Here is a 17,300-nt window from a genome sequence, read left to right as displayed (position 1 = left end):
TCTATCCCTCACTCCCTTTTTAAACAACGGTACGTTAGCAGTCCTCCAATCCTCCGGCACCATGTCTGTATCCAGGGAGGATTAGAAAACGATGGTCAGAGCCTCCGCTATTTCCGCCCTTTCTTCTTTTAACAGTCTGGGATACAGACGCAAAGTATTCATTAAGAACCATACCCACATCTTCACCTCCACACATAGGTTACCTTTTTGGTCACTAATAGGCCCGACTCTTCTCTCCATCACCATCAGTGATTCAGATCAACTGAAACAGAGACCGGTCAAGACCTGGAGTTGGGGGGGGGGGTGGGGTGAACGTGGGGGGGTGAAATTTGGGGGTGGGGGGCAAGTTGGGGAGGGTGGGAGTCGGGAGGGGGGTGAGAGTGAGGGGCCGGGAGTCGTGGGGGACCGAGTCGGGGGGGGGGGGGTGCTGAGAGTGGGGGGTGCAGGAATGGAGTGCCTGGAGTTGGGGGGGGGAATGGCGGGCTGGTGTTGGAGGGGTGGGAATGGGGGAGTGGGAGTTGTGGGGGGGGGGAGAATGGGGGGCCCAAGTCGGTGGGGGGTGGACTGGGGGGGTGAGGGAAGGAGCTGGATTGCGGGATGCGGGGAGTTGTGTTGTCCCAATTCCCAATATTCATCTTACTGGATCATTTCAAGAACACTCTCCAATATCCTAAACATGCTGAGGGACGAAGAATCCGAAAATCCAGGTTACCTGCGAGCAAATGGGAAGTTGATAGCAGCATTGGTGGAGAAATTCCTCGGACTGTCCAATGGGCTTCCAGCTAAACAGGTTCGAAAACAAATTGTTGAGGAACTTTTAATTAGAAGGTGGCATCTCATCAAACACTTCCAGAGCAGGTATAACATGGGTTAGATACAGAGTAAAGCTCCCCCTACACTGTCCCATCAAACACTCCCAGGGCAGGTACAGCACGGGTTAGATACAGAGTAAAGCTCCCTCTACACTGTCCCATCAAACACTCCCAGGGCAGGTACAGGGTTAGATACAGAGTAAAGCTCCCTCTACACTGTCCCATCAAACACTCCCAGGGCAGGTACAGCACGGGTTAGATACAGAGTACAGCTCCCTCGACGCTGTCCTAGGCGGTCAGAATATGCACCTTCAGTGGAGTCAGGGAAAATAATTTAATTAAGTTAAAGGGAAGTGTTGCTTCACTGAGAATTTACAAAGTCACAATAAAATGTACCTTTAAACTTCTACATAGGAACAGGAGCTTGGGAATCTATAGATGAGAAAAGACCACAGTTCACCTTTTTTTTATTCGTTCACATGATGCGGGCGTCGCTGGTGAGGCCGGCATTTATTGCCCATCCCTAATTGCCCTTCAGAAGGTGGTGGTGAGCTGCCTTCTTGAACCGCTGCAGTCCGTGTGGTGACGGTTCTCCCACAGTGCTGTTAGGAAGGGAGTTCCAGGATTTTGACCCAGCGACAATGAAGGAACGGCGATATATTTCCAAGTCGGGATGGTGTGTGACTTGGAGGGGAACGTGCAGGTGGTGTTGTTCCCATGTGCCTGCTGCTCTTGTCCTTCTAGGTGGTAGAGGTTGCGGGTTTGGGAGGTGCTGTCGAAGAAGCCTTGGCGACCTGGTTCACCTTCTACCATCCTGGTAGTCGTGCGATACAATGATACTGGAATTGTTGACTGATCCCAGCAATCAATCTCTATCAATTAGTCTCCAACAGACCCAGACATGAGGTGAGGAAACCCCCAGTGGTGGAGAGCTTTTGAAACCAGAGGTCCAAAGTCACCAGTTCCTCCCAAACATGTTACACTCACCATGTGTCATGTCTCAACTTATTCATGGACTGGATACCAAAATGTAAGCTTCTGAAAGAAATCTATTGAATTTTCATCTGAATGAGTCAACACTACTTACTTCAACTGTCACCCCACTCTCTGAGGCAAACCACCCCTTTAAATCCCAGTGAGACAAACCACCCCTTTAAATCCCAGTGAGACAAACCACCCCTTTAAATCCCAGTGAGACAAACCACCCCTTTAAATCCCAGTGAGACAAACCGCCCCTTTAAATCCCAATGAGACAAACCGCCCTTTAAATTCCAGTGAGGCAAACCGCCCTTTTAAATCCCAGTGAGGCAAACCGCCCTTTTAAATCCCAGTGAGACAAACCGCCCCTTTAAATCCCAGTGAGACAAACCGCCCCTTTAAATCCCAGTGAGGCAAACCGCCCTTTTAAATCCCAGTGAGACAAACCGCCCCTTTAAATCCCAGTGAGACAAACCACCCCTTTAAATCCCAGTGAGACAAACCGCCCCTTTAAATCCCAATGAGACAAACCGCCCTTTAAATCCCAGTGAGGCAAACCGCCCTTTTAAATCCCAGTGAGACAAACCGCCCCTTTAAATCCCAGTGAGACAAACCGCCCCTTTAAATCCCAGTGAGACAAACCGCCCCTTTAAATCCCAGTGAGGCAAACCGCCCTTTTAAATCCCAGTGAGACAAACCGCCCCTTTAAATCCCAGTGAGACAAACCGCCCCTTTAAATCCCAGTGAGGCAAACCGCCCTTTTAAATCCCAGTGAGACAAACCGCCCTTTTAAATTCCTGTGAGACAAACCGCCCTTTTAAATTCCTGTACATTCTGGTAAGTATATTTGACAAAACTTGCCTTTTTGGTGGCGGTCTCCAGCAGTCCCTTTAAGGACCCGCTGGTTAGGCCACATGCAGATCTGGTTTTCCTGAACGCAGGCAGTCCTGCACCGCTCTGTTCAGGGCAGCCCAATTCGGTAAAGGGGCATCAAACAGGCATTAGGCCCCTTATTTGCATATGCAAAAGGACTAATTCCTGCTTCAGGCGTGTGCCCTGGTTGCCTCTTTTGATGCCTATACCAATATTGCGGACGGCATATGCCCGGTTCAGAACATGTGCACACTGCCCACCATATTTGTGTAAAACGGGCACAGCATCATCGAATTTCTAGGCCAATAAATCTAACCGAGTCAATTCCTGCCCTATTAGCCTCCTCCCAGTCATGCCAGGGTACAATTCTAAATGGTGTGCAGGGACAGAGAGACCTGGGGGTGTATGTGCACAAATTGCTGAAGGTGGCAGGGCAGGTTGAGAAAGCTGTTAAAAAAGCATACGGGATCCCGGGCTTTATAAATAGAGGCATACGGGGAAAAATTGGTTAAGGGTCCGTTCTGGGCGATGTTAGCACGATGCGCTATCACCCAGCGCCCGACGGACCCTGGGCAGGAAAAACGCAAGTTTGGTCCCAAAGGAGGACTGACCTGCGATCGGGTTCCGTTCCGGGCCTTGCGCCTGGAATGGATGCAATTCGCACTTTCCACCACCAGAGGGAGCTCCATCTCTTAAAGGGAAGATGTTTCATAGAAATCTCTTAAAGGTAGCTGGTACCTGTTATTGGCTGAAAATAACAGTCTACTGTCCGCATGGAGTCTGAACAGAGATCAGACATCGCACACGTAAAACACAGATGCAGATCCCATTCCGATGTTTACGCACTGATGAGTTATGTTAAAACATTGAATAAAGGTTGCGCACTACTAAATCCCACATTCTCCAATCTGCACACCAGATCTCACCAATCTGCCGATCTGAGTTGATACCAGGCCTGCGAGAGTGAGTGCACCAAGGTTCTCTGCTGATGCACTGGAAATCTTGGGTGCAAGAGGTGGACAGGAGGAGGGACATCCTATACCCACAGTTGGGGGTGGGGGGGCGCAAAAGACCCTCCAGACATCTATTCAAAAGACAGTGGCAGTCAATGCCGGGCCCACAGCATCATAAACATGGAGGCAGTGCAGGAAGAAGTTCAATGCTTTGACATGAGTGGTCAAGGTGAGTGAGGTCAACTGTCAAGTGGCGTCTCCAACCAACTGCTCCACGCACTACACCCCATCCCCCACATACCAACAAACTCTTTCCATCAGTACTCAACTCTTCCAACCACATGCTTCCTCTCACCCTTACACATTACTACTGTTGCAAGCCGCCCACCCACAACTCACAGGCCACACACACTGGCAGCTATTCAACCGTGACAGGCACATTTCCCAGGCACTGCCTCACTTTCTTGCAGGAGAAGGTGGTGCGTATCACGAGGCAGCAAGTGGCAGTGGCATTTAGCCCCTCGAGCCTGTTCCTCCATTCAGTGAGATCATGGCTGATATATGACCTAACTCCATATACCCACCTTAGCCCCATATCCCTTAATACCCTTGGTTCACAGAAATCTATCAATCTCAGATTTAACATTCACAAGTGAGCTAGCACCAACTGCCATCTGTAGAAGAGCGTTCCAAACATCTGCCACCCTTTGTGTGTAGAAGCATTTCCTAACTTCACTCCTGCACGTCCTGGCTCTAAATGTTAGGCTATGTCCCTGCGTCCTCGTATTCAAGTCCAGGAGACCTCCAAAAACAGTTACAAATGTCTCAGCAGCCAGAGGCAATAATCCAGCCACTAACCTGTAAATCCTGCATGGTCCCTTTAAATAGCACTGGTGGGGGGTCCTCCAGGCACTCTAAGATACGTTCAGATGGTCGGGGTTAAGACTGTGCGTTGAGTTGAGCGTTAAGTCCCAAAATGGTGTCTATCACTTTAAATCAGCGTTGCACTCTGATTGAAGCCATTTTCTCCCTACTTTACATGATTCCAGCATTTCTTATCTGGGCCTGCGCTAACTCCTATACCAAGATGGCGTCTGGTGCACATCACGAAGGAAATGTGCGTGCGCATCCAAGGCGCCATCTTGGATATCGGAGAGGCCGTGTAGCACCGAAACAACAGCCGCTACACGGCCCAATTTAGCGCCCAAAGAGTACAGAAGTAAGGAAATTATGATGAACTTTTATAAAACACTGGTTTGGCCACAACTGGAGTATTGTGTCCAATTCTGGGCACCGCAATTTAGGAAGGATGTGGCGGCCTTAGAGAGGGTGCAGAAAAGATTTACTAGGATGATTCCCGGGATGAGGGACTTCAGTTACGTGGATAGACTGGAGAAGCTGGGGTTGTTCTCCTTAGACCAGAGAAGGTTGAGAGGAGATTTGATAGAGGTGTTCAAAATCATGAGGGGTCTAGACATAGTAGATAGAGAGAAAAAGTTCCCATTGGCAGCAGGGTCAAGAACCAGAGGATACAGATTTAAGGTGATTGGCAAAAGAACCAAAGGTGACATGAGGAAAACTTTTTTATGCAGCGAGTGGTTAGGATCTGGAAATCACTGCCTGAAGGGGTGATGGAGGCAGATTCAATCATGGCCTTCAAAACTGAATTGGGTAAGTACTTGAAGGAAAAAAAACTGCAGGTCTACGGGGAAGGGACGGGGGAGTGGGACTAGCTGGATTGCTCTTGCAGTGGGCCGGCGCAGACTCGATGGGCCGAATGACCTCCTTCTCTCCTATAACCATTCCATGATTCGATGATTCGATCAGTAAAGTAATGGAAGGAATCATCAACAGTGACATCAAACGACACCTACTCACCAATAACCGACTCACTGACGGTGAGTTTGGATTCCGTCAGATCCACTTTGCTCCACACCTCATCACAGCCTTGATCCAGAAATGGACACACAAGCTGAATGCCAGAGGAAAGGTGAGAGTGACTGCCCTCGACATCAAGGCAGTAGAACCATAGAACCATAGAAAAGATACAGCACAGAAGGGGGCCATTCGGCCCATCGTGTCTACCCCAGCTCGAAGAACAACCAGGTGCCCATTCTAATCCCACCTTCCAGCACCTGGTCCGTAGCCCTGCAGCTTACAGCACTTTAGGTGCAGGTCCAGGTACTTTTTAAAAGAGTTGAGGGTCTCTGCCTGTACCACCAATTCAGGCAGCGAATTCCATACACCCACCACCCTCTGGGTAAAAAAGTTTTTCCTCATGTCCCCTCTAATCCTTCCGCCAATCAGCTTAAATCTATGTCCTCAAGTCCTTGAACTCTCCGCTAGGGGAAACAGGTACTTCCTGTCTACTTCATCTAGGCCCTCCCATAATTTTGTACACCTCAATCAAGTCTCCCCTCAGCCTCCTCTGCTCCAAGGAAAACAACCCCAGCCTATCCAATCTCTCCTCATAGCTGCAATTTTCGAGCCCTGGCAACATTCTTGTAAATCTTCTCTGCACTCTCTCCAGAGCAATTACATCCTTCCTGTAATGTGGTGACCAGAACTGCACACAATACTCCAGCTGAGGCCTTACCAGCGTTTTAGACAGATCCATCATTACATCCGTGCTTTTGTATTCTATACCTCGGCTAATAACAGAGAGCATTCCGTATGCCTTCTTCACAACCTTATCTACCTGTACTGCCACCTTCAGGGACCTGTGCACATGCACTCCAAGGTCTCTCACTTCCTCTATCCCTCTCAATATATTCCCGTTTACTGCGTATTCCCTTTTACTGTTTGCCCTCCCTAAGTGCATTACCTCACACTTCTCCGGGTTGAACTCCATTTGCCACTTTTCCGCCCACTCCACCAACCCATTGATATCTTCTTGGAGTCTACAGCTATCCTCTTCACTATCAACTACACGGCCAATTTTTGTGTCGGCTGCAAATTTGCCAATCATGCCCCCTACATTCAAGTCCAAATCATTAATATATACCACAAACAGCAAGGGACCCAACACTGAGCCCTGTGGCACACCACTGGAAACAGATTTCCATTCACAAAGACATCCATCGACTTTTACCCTTTGTTTCCTGTTACTGAGCCAATTTTGGATCCAATTCACCACATTTCCCTGTATCCCATGGGCTTTTACCTTTCTGACCAGTCTCCCATGTGGGACCTTATCAAATGCCTTACTAAAATCCATGTAGACAACATCCACTGCACTACCCTCATCAATCCTCCTTGTCACTTCCTCAAAGAATTCAATCACCCCATGAAATCTCATGGCATCAGGTCAAACATGGGCAAGGAAACCTCCTGCTGATTACCACCTACCGCCCTCCCTCAGCTGATGAATCAGTTCTCCTCCATGTTGAGCACCACTTGGAGGAAGCACTGAGGGTAGCAAGGGTACAGAATGTACTCTGGGTGGGGGACTTCAATGCCCATCACCAAGAGTGACTCGGCAGCACCACCACTGACTGAGCTGGCCGAGTCCTGAAGGACATAACTGCCAGACTGGGCCTACGGCAGGTGGTGAGCGAACCAACACGAGGGAAAAACTTACTTGACCTCGTCCTCACCAATCTACCTGTCGCAAATGCATCTGTTCATGACAGTATTGGTAGGAGTGACCACCGCACAGTCCTCGTGGAGACAAAGTCCCGTCTTCGCACAGAGGACACCATCCAACGTGTTGTGTGGCACTACCACCGTGCTAAATGGGATAGATTCAGAACAGATCTAGCAGCTCAAAACTGGGCATCCATGAGGCGCTGTGGGCCATCAGCAGCAGCAGAATTGTATTCCAGCACAATCTGTAACCTCATGGCCCGGCATATTCCTCACTCTACCATTACCAACAAGCCAGGGGATCAACCCTGGTTCAATGAGGAGTGTAGAAGAGCATGCCAGGAGCAGCACCAGGCTTACCTAAAAATGAGGTGCCAACCTGGTGAAGCTACAACTCAGGTCTACATGCATGCTAAACAGCGGAAGCAACATGCTATAGACAGAGCTAAGCGATTCCACAACCAACGGATAAGATCAAAGCTCTGCAGTCCTGCCACATCCAGTCATGAATGGTGGTGGACAATTAAACAACTAATGGGAGGAGGAGGCTCTGTAAACATCCCCATCCTCAATGATGGCGGAGTCTAGCACGTGAGTGCAAAAGATAAGGCTGAAGTGTTTGCAACCATCTTCAGCCAGAAGTGCCGAGTGGATGATCCATCTCAGCCTCCTCCCAATATCCCCACCATCACAGAAGCCAGTCTTCAGCCAATTCGATTCACTCCACGTGATATCAAGAAACGGCTGAGTGCACTGGATACAGCAAAGGCTATGGGCCCCGACAACATCCCGGTTGTAGTGCTGAAGACTTGTGCTCCAGAACTAGCAGCGCCTCTAGCCAAACTGTTCCAGTACAGCTACAACACTGGCATCGACCTGACAATGTGGAAAATTGCCCAGGTATGTCCTATCCACAAAAAGCAGGACAAATCCAATCCGGCCAATTACTGCCCCATCAGTCTACTCTCAATCATCAGCAAAGTGATTGAAGGTGTCGTCGACAGTGCTATCGAGCAGCACTTACTCACCAATAACCTGCTCACCGATGCTCAGTTTGGGTTCCGCCAGGACCACTCGGCTCCAGACCTTATTACAGCCTTGGTCCAAACATGGACAAAAGAGCTGAATTCCAGAGGTGAGGTGAGAGTGACTGCCCTTGACATCAAGGCAGCATTTGACCAAGTGTGGCACCAAGGAGCCCTAGTAAAATTGAAGTCAATGGGAATCAAGGGGAAAACTCTCCAGTGACTGGAGTCATACCTAGCATAAAGGAAGATGGTAGTGGTTGTTGGAGGCCAATCATCTCAGCCCCAGGACATTGCTGCAGGAGTTCCTCAGGGCAGTGTCCTAGGCCCAACCATCTTCAACTGCTTCATCAATGACCTTCCCTCCATCACAAGGTCAGAAATGGGGATGTTCGCTGATGATTGCACAGTGTTCAGTTCCATTCGCAACCCCTCAAATAATGAAGCAGTCCGAGCCCGCATGCAGCAAGACCTGGACAACATCCAGGCTTGGGCTGATAAGTGGCAAGTAACATTCGCGCCAGACAAGTGCCAGGCAATGACCATCTCCAACAAGAGAGAGTCTAACCACCTCCCCTTGACATTCAACGGCATTACCATCGTCGAATCCCCCACCATCAACATCCTGGGGGGTCACAATTGACCAGAAACTTAACTGGACCAGCCACATAAATACTGTGGCTACAAAAGCAGGTCAGAGGCTGGGTATTCTGTGGCGAGTGACTCACCTCCTGACTCCCCAAAGCCTTTCCACCATCTACAAGGCACAAGTCAGGAATGTGATGAAATACTCTCCACTTGCCTGGATGAGTGCAGCTCCAACAACACTCAAGAAGCTCGACACCATCCAGGACAAAGCAGCCCCCTTGATTGGCACCCCATCCACCACCCTAAACATTCACTCCCTTCACCACCGATGCACAGTGGCTGCAGTGTGCACCATCCACAGGATGCACCGCAGCAACTCGCCAAGGCTTCTTTGACAGCACCTCCCAAACCCGCGACCTCTACCACCTAGAAGGACAAGGGCAGCAGGCACATGGGAACACCACCACCTGCACATTCCCCTCCAAGTCAAACACCATCCCGACTTGGAAATATATTGTCATTCCTTCATCGTCGTTGGGTCAAAATCCTGGAACTCCCTTCCTAACAGCACTGTGGGAGAACCTTCACCACACGGACTGCAGCGGTTCAAGAAGGCAGCTCACCACCACCTTCTCAAGGGGCAATTAGGGATGGGCAGTAAATGCTGGCCTCGCCAGCAACGCCCACATCCCATGAATGAATTTAAAAAATCAGATTTGTAAGGCATGACCTTCCCTGAACAAATCCATGCTGACTATCCCTGATTAAACCATGCCTTTCCAAGTGACAGTTTATCCTATCTCTCAGGATTGATTCTAATAGTTTGCCCACCACCGAGGTAAGACTGACCGGCCTATAATTGTTCGGCCTTTCCCTCGTACACTTTTTAAACAATGGTACTACGTTTGCAGTCTTCCAGTCCTCCGGTACCTCCCCTGTATCTAGTGAGGATTGGAAAATGATCCTCAGAGCATCCGCTATTTCCTCCCTGGCTTCCTTCAATAGCCCAGGAAACAATCCATCCGGCCCTGGTGACTTATCAACTTTCAAGGATTCCAGTCCCTCTAGTACTTCCTCTCTCGTTATGTTTACCTTATCCAATATTTCACACCTCTCCTCTTTAACTACTATGTCCGGATCATCCCTTTCCTTTGTGAATACGGAGACAAAATATTAATTTAAAACCCTCCCACATCCTCTGCTTCTACACACAAGTTACCCTTATCATCCCTGATAGGTCCCACCTTTTCTTTGTACTGATAAAACATCTTTGGGTTTTCTTTAATCTTACTAGCTAATATATTTTCATGCCCTCTCTTTGCTTTCCTTATTTCCTTTTTTACATCATCCCTGTACTTTCTATACTCCTCTCGGCTTTCTGCAGTATTTAGTTTTCTGTGACAGTCATAAGCTTTCTTTTTCTGCTTTTTCTTTTATACTTCTAGATATCCAGGGGGCTCTAAATTTGGCAGTACCAACCTTTTTCTTTGAGGGGACGTGTCTGCATTGTACCCCTAGAATTTCACTTTTTAGTGCGTTCCACTGGCTTGCCACTGATTTCTCCTCAAGTCGTTGTGTCCAGTCCACTTCTGAAAAATCACCTCTTAGTTCTGTAAAATTTTCCTTCCCCCAATTTAAAACGTTTACTCCTGATTTAACTCTGTCCTTTTCCATAATAATGCTAAAACTAACTGAATTGTGGGCACTCTCCCCAATATGGTCGCCCACTGTCACTTCACCCACTTGGCCATCTTCATTTCCCAGGACTAAATCTAGAATTGCATCCCCTCTTGTTGGGCTTGTCACGTACTGGTTAAAAAGGTTCTCCTGAATTTTGCGCCCTCTGTACCCCTCACACTGTTTGAATCCCAGTTGATGTTAGGGTAGTTGAAGTCCCCGACTATTATTGCCCTCTTACTTTTGCACTCAGAAATTTGCCTGCATATTTGTTCTTCTATCTCCCTTTCGCTATTCGGGGGTCAAAAGTACACTCCTAGTAGTGTGACTGCCCCTTTTTTATTTCTTAGCTCAACCCATATGGCCTCAATTGATGATCCATTTAGCATATCATCCCTTCTCACAACTGTAATTGATTCTTTAACCAATAATGCTGCCCCCCCTCCTTTTTTATCACCCACTCTATCCTGCCTGAAAACTCTATATCCAGGGATATTGAGCTGCCAATTATCCCCCTCTTTAAGCCAGGTTTCCATTATAGCAATGATATGCTGCCATATGTCTATCTGTGCCCTTAGCTCACCTGCTTTGTTTGTAATACTCCTTGCATTGAAGTATATACCCTTTAACCCCATCAAGGGGGCAAGCCATATTTGATTTAGAAATGAGTAATGATCCAGATTTAGTTAACAGCTTAACTGTACGTGAACATCTATCCTAAAGCAATCATAACATGATCGAGATCAAGGTAGTGTTTGAAAGGGAAAAAAAGTGAGTCAGCTGCTAAGATTCTAGACTTGGGTAAGGCCGACTTCAATGGGATGAGACAGAGACTGTCCACAGTAAACTGGGCAAATCTGTTAATGGGTAAAACGACTGATGATCAGCAGGAAATGTTTAAATAAACATTTAACGTGATACAGAATCGGTTTATACACCTGAGGGGCAAGAACTCTACTTGCCAAAAAAAACAGCCATGGACAACTAAAGAGGTAAGGGACAGTATAAGACATAAGGAAAGGGCATACAAAAAGGCAAAAAATGGCACAGATCCTGGCGAATGGGAAAGATACAAAGATCAACAAAGGGTCACAAAACAGATAGTAAGAACTACAAAAAGAGAGTATGAAAAGAAACTTGAAAGGGATATCAAAAACAATACGAAGAACTTTTATAGTTATATTAGGAAAAAGAGGGTGGTCAGGAGCAGTGTTGGCCCTTAAAAACTGAAAGTGGGATATTGTCATTGACAATGGGGAAATGGCGGACATGTTAAATGATTACTTTGTGTCAGTATTTACAGTAGAAAAAGAGGATAGCATGCCGGAAATCCCAAGAAAACTAATATTGAATCGGGGACAGGGACTCAACAAAATTAACATAAATAAAACAACAGTAATGAAGAAAATAATAGCACAAAACAGTGACAAATCCCCAGGACCAGATGGTTTCCATCCCAGGATTTTAAAGGAAGTAGGTGAGCACATTGCAGATGCCCGAACTATAATCTTTCAAAGTTCTCTAGATTCAGGAACTGTCCCTCTAGATTGGAAAATTGCACATGTCACTCCGCTTTTTAAGAAAGGAGAGAGAGGGAAACCAGGGAATTATAGACCAGTTAGCCTAACATCTGTTGTGGGGAAAATGCTGGAGTCGATAATTAAGGATAGGGTGACTGAACACCTCGAGAATTTTCAGTTAATCAGAGAGAGCCAGCATGGATTTGTGAAAGGTAGGTCGTGCCTGACAAACCTGATTGAATTTTTTGAAGAGGTGACTAAAGTAGTGGACAGGGGAATGTCAATGGATGTTATTTATATGGACTTCCAGAAGGCATTTGATAAAGTCCCACATAAGAGACTGTTAGCTAAGATAGAAGCTCATGGAATTGAGGGAAAAGTATGGACTTGGTTAGGAAGTTGGCTGAGCGAAAGGCGACAGAGAGTAGGGATAATGGGTAGGTACTCACATTGGCAGGATGTGACTAGTGGAGTCCCGCAGGGATCTGTCTTGGGGCCTCAATTATTCACAATATTTATTAACGACTTAGATGAAGGCATAGAAAGTCTCATATCTAAGTTTGCCGATGACACAAAGATTGGTGGCATTGTAAGCAGTGTAGATGAAAACATAAAATTACAAAGGGATATTAATAGATTAGGTGAATGGGCAAAACTGTGGCAAATGGAATTCAATGTAGACAAATGTGAGGTCATCCACTTTGGATCAAAAAAGGATAGAACAGGATACTTTCTAAATGGTAAAAAGTTAAAAACAGTGGATGTCCAAAGGGACTTAGGGGTTCAGATACATAGATCATTGAAGTGTCATGAACTGGTGCAGAAAATAATCAAGAAGGCTAATGGAATGCTGGCCTTTATATCTAGAGGACTGGAGTACAAGGGGGCAGAAGTTATGCTGCAGCTATACAAAACCCTGGTTAGACCGCACCTGGAGTACTGTGAGCAGTTCTGGGCACCGCATCTTCGGAAAGACATATTGGCCTTGGAGGGAATGCAGCGTCGGTTTACTAGAATGATACCCGGACTTCAAGGGTTAAGTTACAAGGAGAGATTACACAAATTGGGGTTGTATTCTCTGGAGTTTCGAAGGTTAAGGGGTGATCTGATCGAAGTTTATAAGACATTAAGGGGAACAGATAGGGTGGATAGAGAGAAACTATTTGCGCTGGTTGGGGATTCTAGGAGTAGGGGGCACAGTCTAAAAATTAGAGTCAGACCTTTCAGGAGCGAGATTAGAAAACATTTCTACACACAAAGGGTGGTAGAAGTTTGGAACTCTCTTCCACAAACGACAATTGATGCTAGCTCAATTGCTAAATTTAAATCTGAGATAGGTAGCTTTTTGGCAACCAAAGGTATTAAGGGATTATGGGCCAAAGGCAGGTATTGATCAAAGTGGACTGGGAAAATAGATTAAAGGGTAAGGCGGTACATGAGCAGTGGTGTTCATTTAAGGAGTTATTTTACAACTTTCAAAAAATATATATTCCACTGAGGAAAAAAGGGTGTAAAAGAAATGACAGCCATCCGTGGCTAAGTAAAGAAATTAAGGATAGTATCCGACTAAAAACAAGGACATATAAGGTCGCCAAACTTAGTGGGAGGATAGAAGATTGGGAAGTCTTCAAAAGACAGCAAAAAGTAACTAAAGGATTCATTAAGAAAGGGAAGATAGATTATGAAAATAAATTAGCAAAAAATATAAAAACAGATAGCAAGAGATTCTATAGTTATATAAAAAGAAAAAGGGTGGCTAAGGCAAACGTAGGTCCCTTAGGGAATGACACCGGGAAATTAATGGTGGGAAACATGGAGGTGGCAAAAATGCTGAACAAATATTTTGTTTCAGTCTTTACGGTGGAGGACACTAAGAATATCCCAACACTGGACAAACAGGGGGCTCTAGGGGGGGAGGAGCTAAATACGATTAAAATCACTAAGGAATTGGTACTTAGTAAATTAATGGGACTCAAGGCGGATAAATCCCCTGGACCTGATGGCTTACATCCTAGGGTCATGAGGGAAGTGGCAGTGGGGATTGTGGATGCTTTGGTAATAATTTTCCAAAATTTTCTGGACTCGGCAAAGGTCCCGGCAGATTGGAAAACTGCGAATGCAACACCCTTATTTAAAAAGGGTAGTAGGCAGAAGGCTGGAAATTATAGACCAGTAAGCCTAACATCTGTGGTGGGTAAAATTTTGGAGTCTATTATTAAGGAGACAGTAGCAGAACATTTGGATAAACATAATTTAATAGGACAAAGTCAGCATGGCTTTACGAAGGGGAAGTCATGTCTGACAAATTTGCTTGAGTTCTTTGAGGACATAACGTACAGGGTGGATAAAGGGGAACCAGTGGACGTAGTGTATTTAGACTTCCAGAAGGCATTCGACAAGGTGCCACATAAAAGATTATTGCTCAAGATAAAGAATCACTGGATTGGGGGTAATATTCTGGCATGGGTGGAGGATTGGTTATCTAACAGGAAGCAGAGAGTTGAGATAAATGGTTCATTCTCGGACTGGCAACCAGTAACCAGTGGTGTTCCGCAGGGGTCGGTGCTGGGTCCCCAACTCTTTACAATCTATATTAACGATTTGGAGGAGAGGACCGAGTGTAACATATCAAAGTTTGCAGATGATACAAAGATGGGAGGGAAAGTAGAGAGTGAGGAGGACATAAAAAACCTACAAGGGGATATAGACAGGCTGGGTGAGTGGGCGGAGATTTGGCAGATGCAATACAATATTGGAAAATGTGAGGTTATGCACTTTGGCAGGAAAAATCAGAGAGCAAGTTATTATCTTAATGGCGAGAAACTGGAAAATACTGCAGTACAAAGGGATCTGGGGGTCCTAATGCAAGAAAATCAAAAAGTTAGTATGCAGGTGCAGCAGGTGATCAAGAAGGCCAACGGAATGTTGGCTTTTATTGCTAGGGGGATAGAATATAAAAATAGGGAGGTATTGCTGCAGTTATATAAGGTATTGGTGAGACCGCACCTGGAATACTGCATACAGTTTTGGTCTCCATACTTAAGAAAAGACATACTTGCTCTCGAGGCAGTACAAAGAAGGTTCACTCGGTTAATCCTGGGGATGAGGGGGCGGACATATGAGGAGAGGTTGAGTAGATTGGGACTCTACTCATTGGAGTTCAGAAGAATGAGAGGCGATCTTATTGAAACATATAAGATTGTGAAGGGGCTTGATCGGGTGGATGCGGTAAGGATGTTCCCAAGGATGGGTGAAACTAGAACTAGGGGGCATAATCTTAGAATAAGGGGCTGCTCTTTCAAAACTGAGATGAGGGAAACTTCTTCACTCAGAGGGTAGTAGGTCTGTGGAATTTGCTGCCCCAGGAAGCTGTGGAAGCTACATCATTAAATAAATTTAAAACAGAAATAGACAGTTTCCTAGAAGTAAAGGGAATTAGGGGTTACGGGGAGCGGGCAGGAAATTGGACATGAATTTAGATTTGAGGTTTGGATCAGATCAGCCATGATCTTATCAAATGGCGGAACAGGCACGAGGGTCTGAATGGCCTATTCCTGTTCCTATATTCTATATTCCTATGTTCCAAATTTCCTGTGCTGAACACTCTTTAACCTTTGCTTCTTTTGCCTCTCTGAGTCGCTAACTACGTCACTAACTGTTTTTCTATTTCCCGTTTCCTGGTCTGAATTTACCCTATCTGTACCTGCCCTTTGGTTCCCATCCCCTTGCCATACGAGTTTAAACCCTCCCCAACAGAACTGGCAAATGTCCCCGTGAGGATATTGGTCCCGGTTCTGCTCGGGTGCAACCCGTCCAGCTTGTACAGGCCCCGCCTTTCCCAGAATCGGTCCCAATGCCTCAGGAATTTAAACCCCTCCCTCCTGCACCATCTCTCAAGCCACGCACTCATCTGGTCTATTCTCCTATTTCTGCTCTCGCTAGCACGTGGCACTGGGAGTAATCCTGAGATTACTGACTTAGAGGTCCTGCTTTTTAATTTATTTCCTAACTCCCTATATTCTGCTTGCAGGACCTCATCCCTTTTTTTAACCGATATTGTTGGTACCGATATGGACCATGACCTCTGGCTGTTCACCCTCCCCCTTCAGAATGTCCTGCAGCCATTCTGTGACATCCTTGACCCTAGCACCAGGGAGGCGACATACCATCCTGGAGTCACGTCTGTGACCGCGGCAGTGTTTGACCAAGTGTGGCACCAGGGCGTCCCAGCAAAATTGGGCAAAGGGGGTCAAAGAGAAAACCTTCCAGTGACTGGAGTCAAACCTGATGCAAAGGAAAGAGGTCACGGAGGCCCCAGGACATCACTGCAGGAGATCCTCAGGGAAGCATCCTGGGCCCAACCATCTCCAGCTGCTTCACAATGACCTTCCCTCTACCATAAGATCAGGAGTGGGGCCGTTCACTGACGATTCCAGTATTCAGCCCCTTTTACAAATCCTCCGATAATGAAACAGCCCATGCCAGCCTACAGCAGGAGCTGGATAACATTCAGACTTAGTCTTTAAGCAGGAAAATGACCATCTCAAACAATAGAAAGCCCGGTCACACACCCCTAATCTTCAGTGGCACAACCGAGGCCCCCACCATCAACATCCTGGGGGCCACCATTGACCAGAGGTTTAACTGGAGTAATCATATCAACACCATGGCTACAAGAGCAGAGCAGAGGTTGAGTACTCTGCGACAAGTGGCTCACCTCCTGACCCCTCCAACTCTCTCCATCTAAAAGACTCGAGTCAGGAGTGTGATGGATACTCTCCCACCTGGACAGGTGCAGCCACAACAACACAAGAAGCTCATCACCATCCAGGACAGAGCAGTCTGTTTGAATGGTGCCCCTGTCACTGGTCTCAATATCCACCGTCTCCACCACCAGCACACTGTGGCTGCAGTAGGTACAATCTACAGGATGTACTGCAGCAACTCGCCAACTACAATCACAACAACAACTTGCATTTATATAGCGCCTTTAACATGGTAAAACGCAAGGTTACCTTGACAGCAACTCCCTTTCCTGTGGCCTCCACCACAGAGAAAGACAAAAGCAGCAGTGTTGTGGGAACACCATCACCTTCAAGTTTGACCTCCGTCGCTGGGTCAAAATCCTGGAACTCCCTTCCTAACAGCACTGTGGGAGAACCTTCACCCCACGGACTGCAGCGGTTCAAGAAGGCGGCTCACCAACACCTTCTCAAGGGCAACTGGGGAGGGACAATAAATGCCGGCCTCGCCAGCGACGCCCACATCCCAAGAACTTGGCTCTGGGTC

General features: G+C 46.8%; 1 protein-coding gene across 1 annotated transcript in view; it reads right to left on the bottom strand.

Annotated features, from left to right (window-relative positions):
* Positions 1-17,300, bottom strand: part of mast3b (microtubule associated serine/threonine kinase 3b) — a 124,817-nt gene that overhangs the window by 99,911 nt on the left and 7,606 nt on the right. The window contains exon 3 of the mRNA XM_067968618.1: positions 713-782. Coding sequence (XP_067824719.1) covers positions 713-782 — 70 coding nt within the window. The remainder of the gene's footprint in view (positions 1-712; positions 783-17,300) is intronic.

Source organism: Heptranchias perlo, chromosome 29 (genome assembly GCF_035084215.1).
Source record: "Heptranchias perlo isolate sHepPer1 chromosome 29, sHepPer1.hap1, whole genome shotgun sequence".
Lineage (NCBI taxonomy): Eukaryota > Metazoa > Chordata > Chondrichthyes > Hexanchiformes > Hexanchidae > Heptranchias > Heptranchias perlo.
This window is presented reverse-complemented; position numbering and strand designations above follow the sequence as displayed.